This window comes from Mobula hypostoma, chromosome 16, assembly GCF_963921235.1.
Source record: "Mobula hypostoma chromosome 16, sMobHyp1.1, whole genome shotgun sequence".
Classification (NCBI taxonomy): domain Eukaryota; kingdom Metazoa; phylum Chordata; class Chondrichthyes; order Myliobatiformes; family Myliobatidae; genus Mobula; species Mobula hypostoma.
This window is the reverse complement of record NC_086112.1, coordinates 26,258,756-26,274,234: the sequence shown is the minus strand read 5'-3', so window position 1 is coordinate 26,274,234 and position 15,479 is coordinate 26,258,756. Positions and strand designations below refer to the sequence as shown.

At 37.8% G+C, this 15,479-nt stretch overlaps 1 protein-coding gene across 4 annotated transcripts in view; it reads right to left on the bottom strand.

The window, feature by feature from the left end:
• Positions 1-9,997: 9,997 nt before the first annotated feature.
• LOC134357298 (AP-3 complex subunit sigma-1) overlaps positions 9,998-15,479 on the bottom strand; it is a 101,088-nt gene continuing 95,606 nt past the window's right edge. For 2 of the 4 annotated variants that reach the window (XM_063068674.1, XM_063068673.1), the window contains one exon: positions 9,998-11,395. In XM_063068674.1, the coding sequence (XP_062924744.1) occupies positions 11,267-11,395 (129 nt within the window). In that variant the 3' untranslated portion in view covers positions 9,998-11,266. The remainder of the gene's footprint in view (positions 11,396-15,479) is intronic. The other 2 variants (XM_063068676.1, XM_063068675.1) reach the window with 1 other exon arrangement.

Here is a 15,479-nt window from a genome sequence, read left to right as displayed (position 1 = left end):
TCAATATTATCCTTGTCCCTGTGCTCTGGCAGCCAGTGGTTCAATTACACTGAATGACATAGATATTTGAACCATACCTCATCCACCTGGAGGACCTTCCAGGCACAGGTACAGAGTCTTCGGTCTTCATGGTAAACATGGACCTTTCAAGGAGCTGTGAAACAGTGGACTCCATACCCTCACCAGAGAAGCTGCCTTCAATCAGCAGGAGCAGATTCACCAAGTTCTTCTTAGGGTTACAAGAGACATGAGGTTTAAATAATTAAAGATCTAACTTAGTGTGTTGGAAGGGAACTTAAAGTTACCTTGGGGACTCCTACATTCATAGACTGTGTAGCGATATTCCAAAGCAGAAGCAGATTCTACTTTTTCAGCTTTTTCTACCGCACCACCACCACCATCACACATATGCACACAAGGAGGCATGGAGAAGGTATTTCTGTTAATAGAATGACACACCTGTGCATAGGCATTGTGCTATCTGATTGCAAATGAAAAAGAACAAAGTTAGTATGTGTGTATTCCACTTGTTACTGAGTCACTGAAACAAACACATATGCAATTTGGAATAAAATTAATGGAAGGCAGTGTTGTAGAGTAGATAGGGCTTGGATGACTGGTCCAGTACATCTCTATGGATGTGTAGAACATAGTTACAAATTTGCAGATAACAAACTTGTATGATAAATAAATGGTCAACTGTAGGAAGACATTGATGGAGAATGAGTAGATAAGGTATGGCAGAAGGGAATCATGAATCGTGAATCATGGCTGAAGGACGGTTATAATTGGGAGCTGAATGTCTAAGGTTACACGTTATATTGGAGGGATAGGAAGGTGGGCAGAGGGGGTGGTGTGGCTCTACTGGTAAAGAATGGCGTTAAATGAGGAGAAAGATGTGACATAGGATCAGATGATGTAGAAACCTTGTGGGTTGACTTTAGAAATTGCAAGGGTAAAAGGACATTGATGGCAGTTATATACAGACTGGGAGGTGTACCACAGGCTACAACAGAAAATGGAAAAGGCGAGTCAAAAGGGCAATGTTATGGTTGTCACGGGAGATTTTAACATGCAGGTTAATTGGGAAAATCAGGTTGGCAATGGATCTCAAGAGAGTGAGTTTGTTGAATGCCTAAGAGATAGCTTTTTAGAGCAATTTGTCGTTGAGCCTACCAGGGGATCAGATATACTGGATTGGGTGTTATGTAATGAACCGGAGGCAATTAGGGAGCTTAAGGTAAAAGAACCCTTAGGAACCAGTGATCACAATATGATTGTGTTTCTCTTTCAATATTTTTATTAATATTATATAAATTGCATGAATACAAATACAAAATTCATAGGGATGCAAGTAAATAATACGAATTACATTACATTTAAATCACAGTAATATGATCACAGTATCCCATATTCCACATCAATCATGTAGAAAAAAAGATTGAATTATGAAATGAAATAAAATAAAATAATTATATTTTATAAAAAAAAATCTACCCCCACTACCAAAATGAGCTGGTAGGTAAAAAAAAAGGGAAGAAAAACATACCTTACTGTATAATATTATAATAATAATGGTTCAGATCCTTACTTTAATAACAGTTAAAAGATTATGAAAATAACTCAGAAAGGGTCCCTATAACATTAGAAAATCATGTTTAGAATCAGAAATCGAACAACGAATCTTCTCTAGATCAAGGCATAACATAAAATCAGATAGCCATTGAACATGAGCGGGCGGGGCGGCCTCCTTTCACTTGAGCAAGATCGCCCTCCTGGCCATAAGAGACAGAAAAGCCAATACCCGCAAATTAGATGGCTTCAGTTTTATAGCACTATGCTCAACAATACCAAACACGGCAATCAAGGGATTGGGCTTAAAATTAACATTGAAAAGTACAGAAAAAGTTTGAAATACATCTGTCCAAAATTTTTCAAGACTTGGACATGACCAAAACATATGAATTAGTGTGGCCACTCCATTAGTACATCTATCACAGTAAGGGGAAATATCTGTGTAGAAACGAGAGAGCTTGTCTTTATGTACCACTTTGAATCGCAATAAAGAATGACGAGCACATAATGATGAAGAATTAATCAATTTTAAAATAATCTTCCAGTTCTCTTCAGATATGAAAATCTGTAAATCCTCTTCCCAGTCTCCTTTAATTTTATCTAAAGAGGCCTTTTTCAGTCCCAACAGCAGACCGTAAATGTAAGATATTGAACTGTTGTCAAAGGGTTTCAGATTAAAAATTGTATCTATTATATTCTTATCTGGACTTGTAGGAAATGTATGTAATTGAGATCTTAAAAAATCTCTAATCTGTACGTATCGAAAAAAGTGGGTTTTGGAAAGGTTAAATTTTGTTGAGAGTTGCACAAAAGAAGAGAGATTCCCTCCATCAAACAAATCCTGAAATAATTTAATACCCAATCTATCCCATTCTTTAAAAGATAAGTCAATTAAAGATGGTTTAAAAAAACAATTAGAAAAGATGGGACTCGAGAGGGAGAATCTCAATAAACCAAAATGTTTTCTAAACTGTAAACAAATCCTCAAAGTATGTTTGACCACCACATTATCAGATAGTTTACTTAAATATAAAGGAAGCGAGGATCCAAGTAAAGAAATAATAGAAAATTTCATAACAGAGTAGACTTCCAAAGAAACCCATATAGGACAATTCTCATGGTTAATGTAATATATCCAGAATGTAATATTTTGTATATTAACTGCCCAATAATATAACCTAAAATTGGGTTAGGCAAAGTCTCCATTCTGTTTGGTTTTTTGAAGGTAAGCTTTATTTATACAAGGTTTTTTATTCTTCCATATATAGGAAGAAAGAATTGGACCCAAAGAGTCAAAAAAAGATTTAGGAATAAAAACAGACACAGCTTGAAAAAGGTATATAAATTTAGGTAAGATATTCACTTTAATAGAATTAATTCGGCCAGTGATAAAGAGAGAGGCAACCAATTAGAAAGTGTTTTTAACATAATTCATTAAAGTTAGAAAATTTTCCTTAAATAAATTTTTATAATTCTTAGTAATTGTTACTCGTAAATACGTAAATTGTTTTCTTAAAATTTTAAAAGGAAGGTTGATACCAGATGGTATTAAATTGATTAAAGGAAACAGTTCACTCTTAAGTAAATTTAATTTATATCCTGAGAACTGACTAAAATCAATCAGTAAACAGAACACAAATGGTAAAGAGGTTGTAACATTAGATATAAAAAGCAATAAGTCATCAGCATATGAATAGTACCTCTCCTTAAAATACCAGTAATCTCTTTAGACTTTCGAAAAGCAATTGCTAAGGGTTCTAATACCAAATCAAAAAGCAGAGGGCTCAAAGTGCAACCTTGTCTAGTCCCACGTTGGAGTTTAAAGGGTTTAGAATTCTGAAGATTAGTAAGAACCCGAGTGGAGGGAAATAAATAAAATAATTTAATCCAGTGAATAAAATTAGATCCAAAATGAAATTTTTCTAAGGATGTAAAAAGATAATTCCATTCAACTCTGTCAAAGGCCTTCTTCGCATCCAAGGATATCACACATTCTGATATTTCCTTAGATAGAGAATACATAACATTTAACAAACACCGTATATTAAAATGGGAATATCAATTTTTAAAAATTCCTGTCTGATCATCCAAAACTATAGAAGATATAATATTTTCAAGTCTGCGAGCCAACACTTTAGATAAAATATTAGTATCAAAACTGAGTAAAGAGATAGGTCTATACGAAGAACATTCAAGTAGGATTCTTATTCTTTTTGAGAATAACTGAGATGGAAGCTTCGTAAAAAGACTGCGGTAATCTTCCTACCTTAAAGGAATCTGTAAGAGTAGAACATAAGTGTGGTATAAGCAGGGAGGAAAAAGCCTTATAAAACTCTCCAGAGAATCCATCGGGTCCTGGGGATTTCCCAGAATGCAATTCTCGTATAGCCTGAGCAATTTCCTCCTGGGAAATAGGTTGATCCAATTGCCTACGATCATCTATCTAAAGATTAGGAATATTTAATTGATCTAAAATTATTCATTGCAATATTATCATTAACAGAGTCAGAACTATACAATTTGGAATAAAATTCCTTAAAAGTGTCATTAATTTCAAAGTGGTCAGTTGTCATGTCCCCATTAATTTTACATATTTCTTTAATTTGCCACTTAGCTATAGATGGCTTGAATTGATTAGCCAGTAGCTTACCAGTTTTATCTCCGTGAATATAAAATTGACTTCTATCTTTTAAAGGCTGGCTTTCAATTGGATATGTTAAAAGAAGATCATATTTAGTTTTGGTTTCAATACTTCTCTTATATGTTTCAGGATCTAGTACCGAAACACATTTATGGTCCAGTTGTTTTAACTGATTAGCTGGTTCGTTTCTCTCTTTGTTAACTTTTTTAATGATGTTTGCAGTATAAGAAATAATTTGACCCTGGATATATGCTTTAAAAGTATCCCATATAATAAGACTAGATGTCTCTTCCAATGTACTTTCTTCAAAAAAAAGAGTAATTTGATTCTCCATAAATTTTAAAAAGTCCTCATCGGATAACAGAGTTAAATTAAATCATTAAAATCTACTCATAGGGATAGGACCAGGAAGATTTAAAGATAATAGTACAGGAGAGTGGTCAGAAATAGCAATCTCTTCATATTCGATCAATCGAACCAATAGGATCATTTGACTGTCAATAAAAAAATAATCAATCCTGGTATAAGAATGATGGACATGAGAAAAAAAAGAATACTCCCTGTCTGTTGGATGAAGAAAACGCCAAGCATCAACTATACCACATTTAGTTAGAAAGGATTGGATAAACAAAGCTGATTTATTAAGTGTGGCTGGTTTGACAGACGAGCGATCTAATACTGGATCTAACCAGCAGTTAAAATCTCCTCCCATTACAAGAGAGTAAGTACACAAATCTGGCAAAAATGAAAATAGACGTTCAAAAAATCCTGGATCGTCTACATTAGGGGCATATGCATTAGCAAAATCAATCAATTTACTGTCTAAACTCCCTGATACAATAACAAATCGACCATTAGGATCTGAAACAACTTTATGCTGAACAAAGGAAACTGTATTATCTACAAAAATCGAAACTCCACGCGATTTTGCATTAAACGAAGAATGAAATTGCATACCCTTCCACCGAGTAAAAAAACTTAAGCTATCACAGCTGCGTATGTGTGTTTCTTGTAAGAAAATAATGGGTGCTTTTAATTTTTTAACATAAGCAAACACTTAGTTCTGTTTAATGGGGTGATTCAGCCCTTTCACATTCAAACTAAATAAGTAATATTTCAAACCATTTTAAATACAAATCATCATGTAATTAAAAGATCTGGCCATAAGTTATTAAAACTAGAAAGCAAACCGTAAGGTAAGGTAGTCAAACAGGCAATCATATAATCAACCCAACACAGCTCCCAGAGAGAAACAGGCCCTAGTCTCTCCCCCACCCAAAGCCAGAAGGCTGACCAATAGACAGTCAGCAAGCTAACAACTAAAAAGTTCCCTCCCCAAAAAAATCCTGTTGACAGAAACTCCAGTCCTTCAAGGTCAATTATGTCCCACCAAGACACAACATAAAAAGAAAAATAACTCAGTATTCGAAAATATAAAAGGATCAATATAAACAAATTCAAAGAAAGCTATATTAAAATAAACCCTCAAAAAGGGGTAAAATAAAAAAGTATCAAAAAATATAACACAAAATATATGAACAACCAAAACGTAAGCTTATTGAAACCTTATTTCAAATTCATATTAACAGAAGAAAAAAATAATCAATTAAGAAATATAACGGTTTTAGACTTCAGCCTTCAGAAATTGTTTTGCATCTTCAACCGACTTTATTCTTTTTTGCAATCCGTTCTTCAAAACAACATTCAGATAGGCGAGAAACCGAAGGAATGGTTTAAATCCTTTATTATAAAGTTCCGACATAACTTTTTTATATTTCATATGATCAGCCACAACTTCAGGCTAATAGTCTTCCACAATTCTAACCTTGTAACCATGGAAATCGATCATTCCTTGTCAACAGGTATGGCGAATTAAGAAGTCCTTAATACGAAATTCATGAGAACTTAGAATGACTGACCTGGGTCTCGCTGCCGACGACAATGGCTTCCAAGTTGGCGAGCCATATGCTCGATCGAGATTCGGCTCAGAACTGAATAAAACAGAATAACTGTTTCAGAAAGTTTGCAAAGAACTTCGTAGGGTTAGCGCGTTCAATTGATTTTTCAAGACCCAGAATTCGCAAATTATTTCTTCTGTTTCTATTTTCTAGATTGATAATCTTTTTCATCATTTTTTCATTGGATAAGGATAACTCTTTGCAGAGTTTAATTGTATCTTCAACATCCTCTTCAAGTGTCACCAGCTTTGCAGTATTTTCCTGAATTCGGTTCTCATGCTCAGTTAAAGTTTGTTGGATTTTATACAATTTGCCATTAAGTCGTTGAAACTCCTCAGAAAATTCCGATTTTTGCCGTTTAAGGAAGTCACTGATTGAATCCAAAGTGACTGGGAATTCATCTTCTGTTTCCCTTTCTTTTGCAGAAGCTTTTGTTCTTTTCCCAGCCATAGTCGAGCAGTATTAAAGTATTATAAGGTTTCAAAAAAAAATTGGTAGGAGACAATAAAGTAAATAGGGTAGGTGCAATCTAAAACGATGTTACTCCATCAGCTGCCAACAGGACTCCATGATTGTGTTTAACTTGAAATTTGATATGGAGAAAGTAAAGTCTGATGTAGCAGTATTTCAGTGGAGTAAGGGAAATTACAGTGGTATAAGAGCTGGCCAAAGTAAATTGGAAGGAGCTGCTGGCATGGATCTCAGTAGACCTGCAATGGCATGCGTTTCTGGGAAAAATGAGGAAGGTGCAGGACATGTGTATTCCAAAAATGAAGAAATACTCAAGTGGTAAAATAGTACAACCATGGTTGACAAGGGAAGTCAAAGCTATTGTAAAAGCAAAAGGAAGGGCATACAGCAAAACAAAAATTAATGAAAAGGTAGAAATCTACAGCGAGCAACTAAAAAAATAATTAGAAGGAAACAAGTGAAATATGAAAGCAAGCTGGCAAATGATCTCAACGAGGATAGTAAAAATTTTTTCAAGTAAAAAATAAAAGAGAAATAAGAGTAGATATAGGACTGCTAGAAAATGAGGCAGGAGAAATAATAACAAGGAGAAGGCTGATGAACTAAATGAGTATTTTGCTTCAGCCTTCACTGTGGAAGACACTAGTAGTAGGCCTGATATTGTAGTGTGACAAGAAAGAGAAGTGGATGTAGTTACTGTTACAAGAGAGAAGGTGCTCAAAAAGCTGAAAGACCTAAAGGTACATACGTCAACCAGACCAGAAGAACTGCACCCTACTGAACTGAAAGAGGTAGCGTTAGAAATTGTGGTGGCATTAGAAATGATCTTTCAAAAAAATCATTGGACTCTGGCACGATGCCAGAGGACTGGAAAATTGTAAATGTCACTCCATTCTTTAAGCAAGGATGAAGGCAGCAGAAGGGAAATTATAGACCAGTTAGCCTGACCTTAGTGGTTGAGAAGATGTTAGAGTCAATTGGTAAGGATGAGGTGATGGAGTACTTGGTGACACAGGACAAGGTAGTACAAAGTCAGCATGGTTTCCTTCAGGGAAAATCCTGCTTGATGAATCTGTTGGAATTCTTTGAGGAGATTATAAGTAGGATAGTTAAAGGGGATGCAGTGGATGTTATATATTTGGACTTTCAGAAAGCCTTTGACAAGGTGCCACATATGAGGCTGCTTACTAAGTTAAGGACCCATGGTATTACAGGAAAGTTACTAACATGGTTAGAGCATTGGCTTGATTGGTAGGAGGAAGCGAGTGGGAATAAAAGGATCCTTTTCTGGTTGGCTGCCGGTGACTAGTGGTGTTCCGCAGGGGTCGGTGTTGGGACCACTTCTTTTTATGCTGTATATAAATGATTTAGATGCCTTTGTTGGCAAGTTTGCAGACGATACAAAGATTGGTGGAAAGGCAGGTAGTGCTGAGGAAACAGGTAGGATGCAGAAGGACTTAGACAGATTAGGAGAAAATGGAAATACATGGTCATGCACTTTGGTAGTAGAAATAAATGTGCAGACTATTTTCTAAACAGGGAGAAAATCCAGGAATCTGAGATACAGAGGGACTAGGGAGTCCTTGTGCAGAACACCCTGAAGGCTAATTTGCAGGTTGAGCTGGTGGTGAGGAAGGTAAATGCCATGTTAGTATTCATTTCGAGATGTCTAGAATACAAGAGCAAGAATGTGATGCTGAAGCTTTATAAGGCACTGGTGAAGCCTCACCTTGAGTATTGTGAAGAGTTTTGGGCCCCTCATCTTAGAAAAGATGTGCTGGCATTGGAGAGAGTCCAGATGTTCACAAGGATGATTCCAGAAATGAAAGGGTTATCATACGAGGAACGTTTGATGGTTCTGGGTCTGTACCCGCTGGAATTCAGAACGATGAAGGGGGATCTCATTGAAAACTTTCGAATATTGAAAGGCCTAGATAGTTAGATGTGGAAAGGATGTTTCCCATGATGGGAGAGTCTAGGACAAGAGGGCACAGCCTCTGGATAGAGGGGCACCCTTTCAAAACAGAGATGTGGAGAAATTTCTTTAGCCAAAGGGTGGCAAATTTGTGGAATTTGTTGCCACATGCAGCTGTGGAGGCCAGGTCGCTGGGTGTATTTAAGGCAGAGATTGATAGGTTCTTGATTGGACATGGCATCAGGTAGCAGGTACAGAAGTCTGAAGGCACACACTCTGCAATTCAGGAACAGCTTCTTCACCTCTGCCATCCAATTCCTAAATGGACATTGAACTCTTGGACACTACCTCACTTTAAAAAAAATATTATTTCTGTTCTTTTGCACAATTTTTAATCTAGTCAATATATGTATACCGTAATTGATTTATTATTATTTTTTTCTTCTTCTATATCATGGATTGCATTGAACTGCTGCTGCTAAGTTAACAAATGTCACAACACATGTTGGTGAAAACAAACCTGATTCTGAGGTGTACTGTAGCTAGGCAAGCACAGGAATTCTGGGTTTTATAAGTTTAGGCACAGGATACAAAACCAGGAACATCTTGTTGAACTATTATGACAAGGTTGCCCTTTGGCTGTTATTATTCACAGAGAGATATCAGAAGTTGATGGAGCACACATTCTTGCCAATCCAACCTAACCAGACATGCTTCAGGTGTTCTGTGGTAAATGGGGTGGAAATGCTGGGAGGGCTCTAGTGGTGAAAATATCTGCCTGGCCTTTGCCTTACACTTGAGTTACATTATATGTTGGGTCAGCGCCAACAAATTTACAACTGATTGACAATCCTCTTAAACTGCACAAGTGCAGGCCGTGTGCCTGTTTATTCTGGCTTATTTACCTAGCTATTTAATTACCTTTGAGATTCAGGACGGCATAATACAAATAAATTAATGCCTCCTCTGCTCCATGTGTTGCCTGTTATACCATGTGATAAAACCAGTTTCTGATAAAATTTTGCCTTCTGGGCTGTAAAGAACACTAAGTTCCCAACTAGCAACACACATCAAAGTTGCCGGTGAACGCAGCAGGCCAGGCAGCATCTCTAGGAAGAGGTACAGTCGATGTTTCAGCCCGAGACCCTTCGTCAGGACTCTGCAGAATTCCTGTTGTTTAAGTTCCTAACTATTCTGCTTTAACTGAGCACATAAACACTGAAGCAAGTACAACACAAATAAATTGTTAGTGTATTATTTAAAGCTGTGTGTACCTGGAATGAGGCAAATTAAAAGGGTCACTCCTACACTGCATTGTTAAACTAGCTACATGTTTCAGATTTATAACCCATGTTTACAAGTTCCTTTTCACTTGTAAGGTTTAGGCATTTCACTAATATGCAGATGCACCCATACAGCATTAGGACTATATTAATGATTTTGATTGCAAAGCTTCAAGGCAAAAGTAAACATAACTTTATTAACAATGTAACAAATAAGGTGATACAGTTATAAGCTATTTATTATGTTGTGCAATGTCAATGCATTCACGACTTTGTATGTATTCTCCTGCAATGAAACTTAAAAACAAAATTAACATTCTTTTCAGGTTGAAAATATGTTATTTTTCAAAACATTTCAAGTTGTAGAATATAGGCACCATAGCCACCCACCAATCTTTAAATTCCATCCAGGTAGACTTCCCTTGAATAATTCCTTTTTGTTTCAACAGATACCTTATTTCTTTCCTTCACCGAAAGTTTTTTTTTGAATGTCTGTCAATAACTTCAAGTAAACTTCAGTCATTGATGTCATAATTATAACTAATGAATATTTCACAATTGTTCTTTAAGTATTTATATAAGTAATGCATAGGGTTAACATTGTGCTTAATGGGCTAGCATTTTTATTATAAAAATTAAACAACTTTTAGAAACTATAGGTCACACCTACAAGTCTAAAAGGCGCAAATATTGTTCATAAACCAGTATGTATTTGTATTAAGATGAGATTTATCCCTTCCATCCGAGGCACGCCAAGCTGAAAAAGCCTAATCGGACTTGCATTTTAAAATTCAAACTCCATGTTGATTTTGTCCTTAACCTTATCTAACAATGTTTGCATTGAATATAAATTCATGTGAAGTTATCAGGAATACGCAGACAACAAAAAATTGCAAATGACATGTTTGCTGAAGCTGGCCCTGAATTGGAAAGGATGGCAAAACCTTCACATTTGAAGATCTGTTATAACTTTTTTTTAAAACTATAATACTGCAAGTGGGAACCTTATGAAAATTTTCATTGGCTCCACTGTACAACAGACCTGAATAAATACAAATATTCCCAAAATAGTCAGAATGTTCTTTTACATTTATATGGAAATCACCAGATATACAAAGAATAGTTTGATAGCACAGATCGTACCAAATCACTGTTACTTAAATAACCTTAAATAGCAGCCAGCACACAATTAAAAGTCACTTCATAGAGCACTGGAATGTCAATGTAAATGAAACATTACACAGGAATCTAGATTGTAACATAAATCAAGCACAACAAAATGCTTATATTGTTTTACTGGTGCAATTTAGAATACAATATCCCAATGTTCTTTCTGATACTAATTAGATATTTTATTTGGTAGACAGTTGCATGGTAAACGTTTATTAGAAAATATTCCAAACTGGAAGCTGTGGATATTTTCTCATTTAAACGATGGTAGGTTTGGCACTTTAATGCTGATGTCTCCGATGTTAATATTTCGAGGAATTTCAGGAAGGTTCATATTCTTTACTGCTGATACAGCCCTGGCTGGAGCTCCTGCAAAACCAGCCTAAACAAGATGCAATATATATAAAATCACAATTAGTAGAAGAATACTCAAGAGCACAAAACTGGTATTCAGAAATACATTCATGAAAGGCGGTCTGAAAAGTTAAGCTGTTCTTCATTGTTCATTATGTGTAACAAATAAATGCATGCTTTTTTACACAATTTTATTGTTGATAACAATTATTTCCCTCAGCATTTATAGAACATTCTGCACACCACAGACCACTAGCAGCCATTGGACTGTGCAGGGAGGGAGTGAGATTTAAAAAGTTGAGCACTGCTCATTGGGACATTCTGCGCACCACAGATCACAGATCAATTAGGCACTAGGCAAAGGCCAATAAAAAGAAATTAGGTTTAATCAGAGCGGCTACTGTGTGAGTGGGTCAGTGTTAGGGTTGGGCATCCTCAGGCTTTGGCTCACATAGGTTTCAGCCAAGAGGTGCAGATGTTCTAGATAGATTTTTCAGGTAGCTTTCTTTCCTTAATTCCTTTTTTAATTACACAGTTGGAGCAGTGGGAATGCCAAGCATGAAAGAGGAAAGCACTTCGTGCAGGATGTGTGAACACAGGGAGACCTCCAGTGTCCTTGACTATACCTAGAAGAAGTGTACCCAGCTGTAGCTTCCTACAGATCATGGTAGGGGACTGGAGCTGGATGAACTCTGGATCATTTAGGAGGCTGAGGGGTTGATTGACAGGCAGAACAGCCAGGCAGTTACACCTAAGGTGCAAGACACAGGTTACTGGGTGAGCGTCAGAAAGGGAAAAGCAAGTGCAGGATAGCCCTGTGGTCGTTCCCCTCAATAACAAGTGCACAACTTTGGATGCTGTGGCTGGGGGGGGGGGGGGGGGGAGAAGGAGGGGAATGACCTTGCAGTGGAAGGCCACAGCTGTCAGGTATCTGGCACTAAGTATGGTTCTGTGGCTTAGAAGGGAAGGGGGTACAAGAGACAAGCTGTAGCATTAGGGAATAAAGAAGAGGTTCTGTGGACAAGAACGAAATTCCCAGATGGTATGTTACCTTCCAAATGCTAGGGTTAGTGACCTCTTGGATTGAGTCTATAGTATTCTTTAGTGGAAGGGTGAGCAACCAGAGGTTGTATTCCATGACAAAGACAGGAAGGGTGATGAAATACTGAGGTTAGGGAGTAAGTGCTAAATTAAAGGACAGGACCTCAAGGGTTGTGACCTCGGGATTGCTACCTATGCCACGTGTTAGTGAAGTCAGAAATAGGAAGATAATACAGTTTAAACACATGGTAAAGAGATGGAGGGCTTTAGATTTTTGGATCACTGGGTTCCTTTCCAGGGAAGGTGGGAGCTGTACAGACAGGATGGTTTGCATCTGAATGGCAAGGGAATTAATATCCTTGCAGGAAGGTTTACTGGTGCTGCTCTGGGGATTTAAACTAGAGTTAGAGGGGGATGGGAAGCTGAGTGCTAGGGAAGCTAACGGAGTGCCTGTGGGGAAAGATGCTGTTAAGCCTGTATATAAAGACAAAGCATGGTGGGAATAATAAATATTCTGTGCTGCATCTATTTCAATACAAAGAGAATTGCAGGTTAGGCAGATTAGATTAGAGCAATGATCAGAACGTGAAAATATAAAGTTGTAGCCATTAGTGAGGCTAATGACAGGAGGGGCAAGACTGGCAACTCAATGTTCTGCAGTACTATTGTTTTAGACATCTTTTATATTTATTGAGATACTGTGCGGAACAGGCTTTTGGGCCCTTAGAGCCACATGGTAGCATGCAGCATTCCCCCATTAACTCTAGCCTAGTCACATGATAGAGTGGGACGGATTACAGGGGAGGAGCGGCATTACTAATCAGGGAAAATGTGACAGCAGTACTCAGACAGGACAGACTGGAGAACTCATCTACTGAGGCTACAGCAGTAGAATTGAGCAATAAGAAAGGGGTGACCACATTAATGAAATTATATTACAGATTATCCAACATTCTATGGCATTTCGAAGAGCAAGTTTGTAGAGAGATTGCAGACTGTTGCAAAAAACATAAGGCTGTGAAAGTATATGATTTTAACTTAAGACCAAAAGTCATAAAACTAGAATAAGACCATTTGGCCCACCATGTCTGCTCTTCCATTCCATCATTATTACTCCCCCCAAACCCCAATCTCCTGCTCCCCCCCCCATAACCTTTGACACTGAATTGGAAAGGACAGGTACAGGCTGAATCAAGGCAGCGGGGTCCAGGTCCAAGAACATATTAAGATTACAGAACCCAATGTTTGGACAACATTAGGTGCCAGGCCAAATTGAAAAGGGTCAGGGTGTCGAGGCATGAGGGGAGAGTTGGGATGGTTCAGCTCACTGCACCATGAAGCTTATCCAACTCCGTGCTGAACTAAGGATCTATGGACAGACTCTTTGTGGACACAGTTCAGAATGCTATTAGCTTGTGTTTATTATCTGCCTGATTTGTTTTCTTCCTCTGCACATTGGGTGTTTGACTGTCTTTTTTTTATATATGCTTCTTTTGGGTTTGTTTTGTGGGTGCCTGTTAGGAGACAAATCGCAAGGTTGTATAATGTATATATACTTTGATAATAAATGTACTTTGAACGCCCACATACTAACTGCGACAATGAAAGGACTGATTGGGTTAGAGACTGTCAAACGTGTTCAGCAATGTTTCCTTAATCAATATATAGAGGTCCCAACTATAGAGACTGCAATATTGGATCCCCTCCCGGGTTACAACCATAACGATCTCTTCGGCACTTGGCAAAGGCCAACAAAAGAAAGCGAGGGGTAAGCAGAATTGGCTATTGTTGGAGGGGGGCAGTGCTAGAAGGGGCAGTGTTACAGAGACCAAGCTTTGGCACATAAGGCTTGGGTGAGAACAAGCAGAAGCTCGAATTAAGTTTCTAGCAAGTGCTTTTCCCTCTCTTTGTCTATTAATACGTAGCTAGTGCTGCGAGAATGGATCCAGGGTTAGTGGTATGTTCTTTGAGTGGGTTGTGGGAACTCTGCGAGATCTCCAGCCTCCCTGATAACTATATCTGCACAAAGAGCATCGAGCTGCAGCTCCTTAGACACCGTATTAAGGAACTGGAGTTGCGGGTCGATGACCTTCAGCTTATATGGGAGAATGAGTGACAGACAGGAGCTATAGGGAGGTAGTTACCTCTAAGATGTAGGGGACAGGTAGCTGGGTGATTGTCAGGAGAGGGAAAAGGAACAAGCAGCCAGTGAAGAGTACCCCTGTGGCTGTTCCACTCAACATTATGTATATGCTTTGGTTACTGTGAGAGTGGGAGGGACCTACTGGGGGAAGCCGCAGTGACTGAATCTCTGGCACTGACTGTGCCCCTGTGGCTCATAACGGAAGGGGGAGAAGAAGAATAGTGATAGGGCATTCTATAGTTAGAGGAGCAAACTCATCTGTTCATTGAGATTGACTCTTGCTTTGTGCGCTTTGTTCAATCTGCCCTTCACCCTCTCCCTGTCTGCTTTCACCTATTATCTATCAGCTTTTCTTAAACCCCTCCCTTGTACAGCTATGCAATCTTCTTCTCCTTTGGCCTTGTTACAGGGTTGGCATACATGTTTTATCTCCACTGGTGCTACTTGACCTGTTCAGATGAGATTTTGGTTTAATGCTTTATTCAAAAGAAGCCACCAAGAATGCAGCACTCCTTTAGAATTACACAGATCTATCAACTTAGATTAAGTGCTCTGGAATGGGAATTAAAATTCTTGAAAATACACAAGGCAAGATTTCTAACAATTAATGTTGACATCTTTACAACACAAATAGATGTACTTTTCCTCAGCACTAGGCAAATGCCAGTGGTTTTATTAAACATGTCTGGTGCATTTTGGGACCTGTTAATGCTAACCTTGGTAGCAACTTTTGTCAGGGCTAACCCAATCTCTTAGTATAATCATGATTTATGGAAACAATGCATATAGATCTTTATATTGTTCCTTCATGGTTTCCATTAGTTTTTCATGGACCATTCTATCCATTTATGCTGTTCAGTAATAAACCAGTTATTGTGTAAGCTTGGTCATTTCAGACACAGTCCAACCATTAGTTTATCAAAGATAA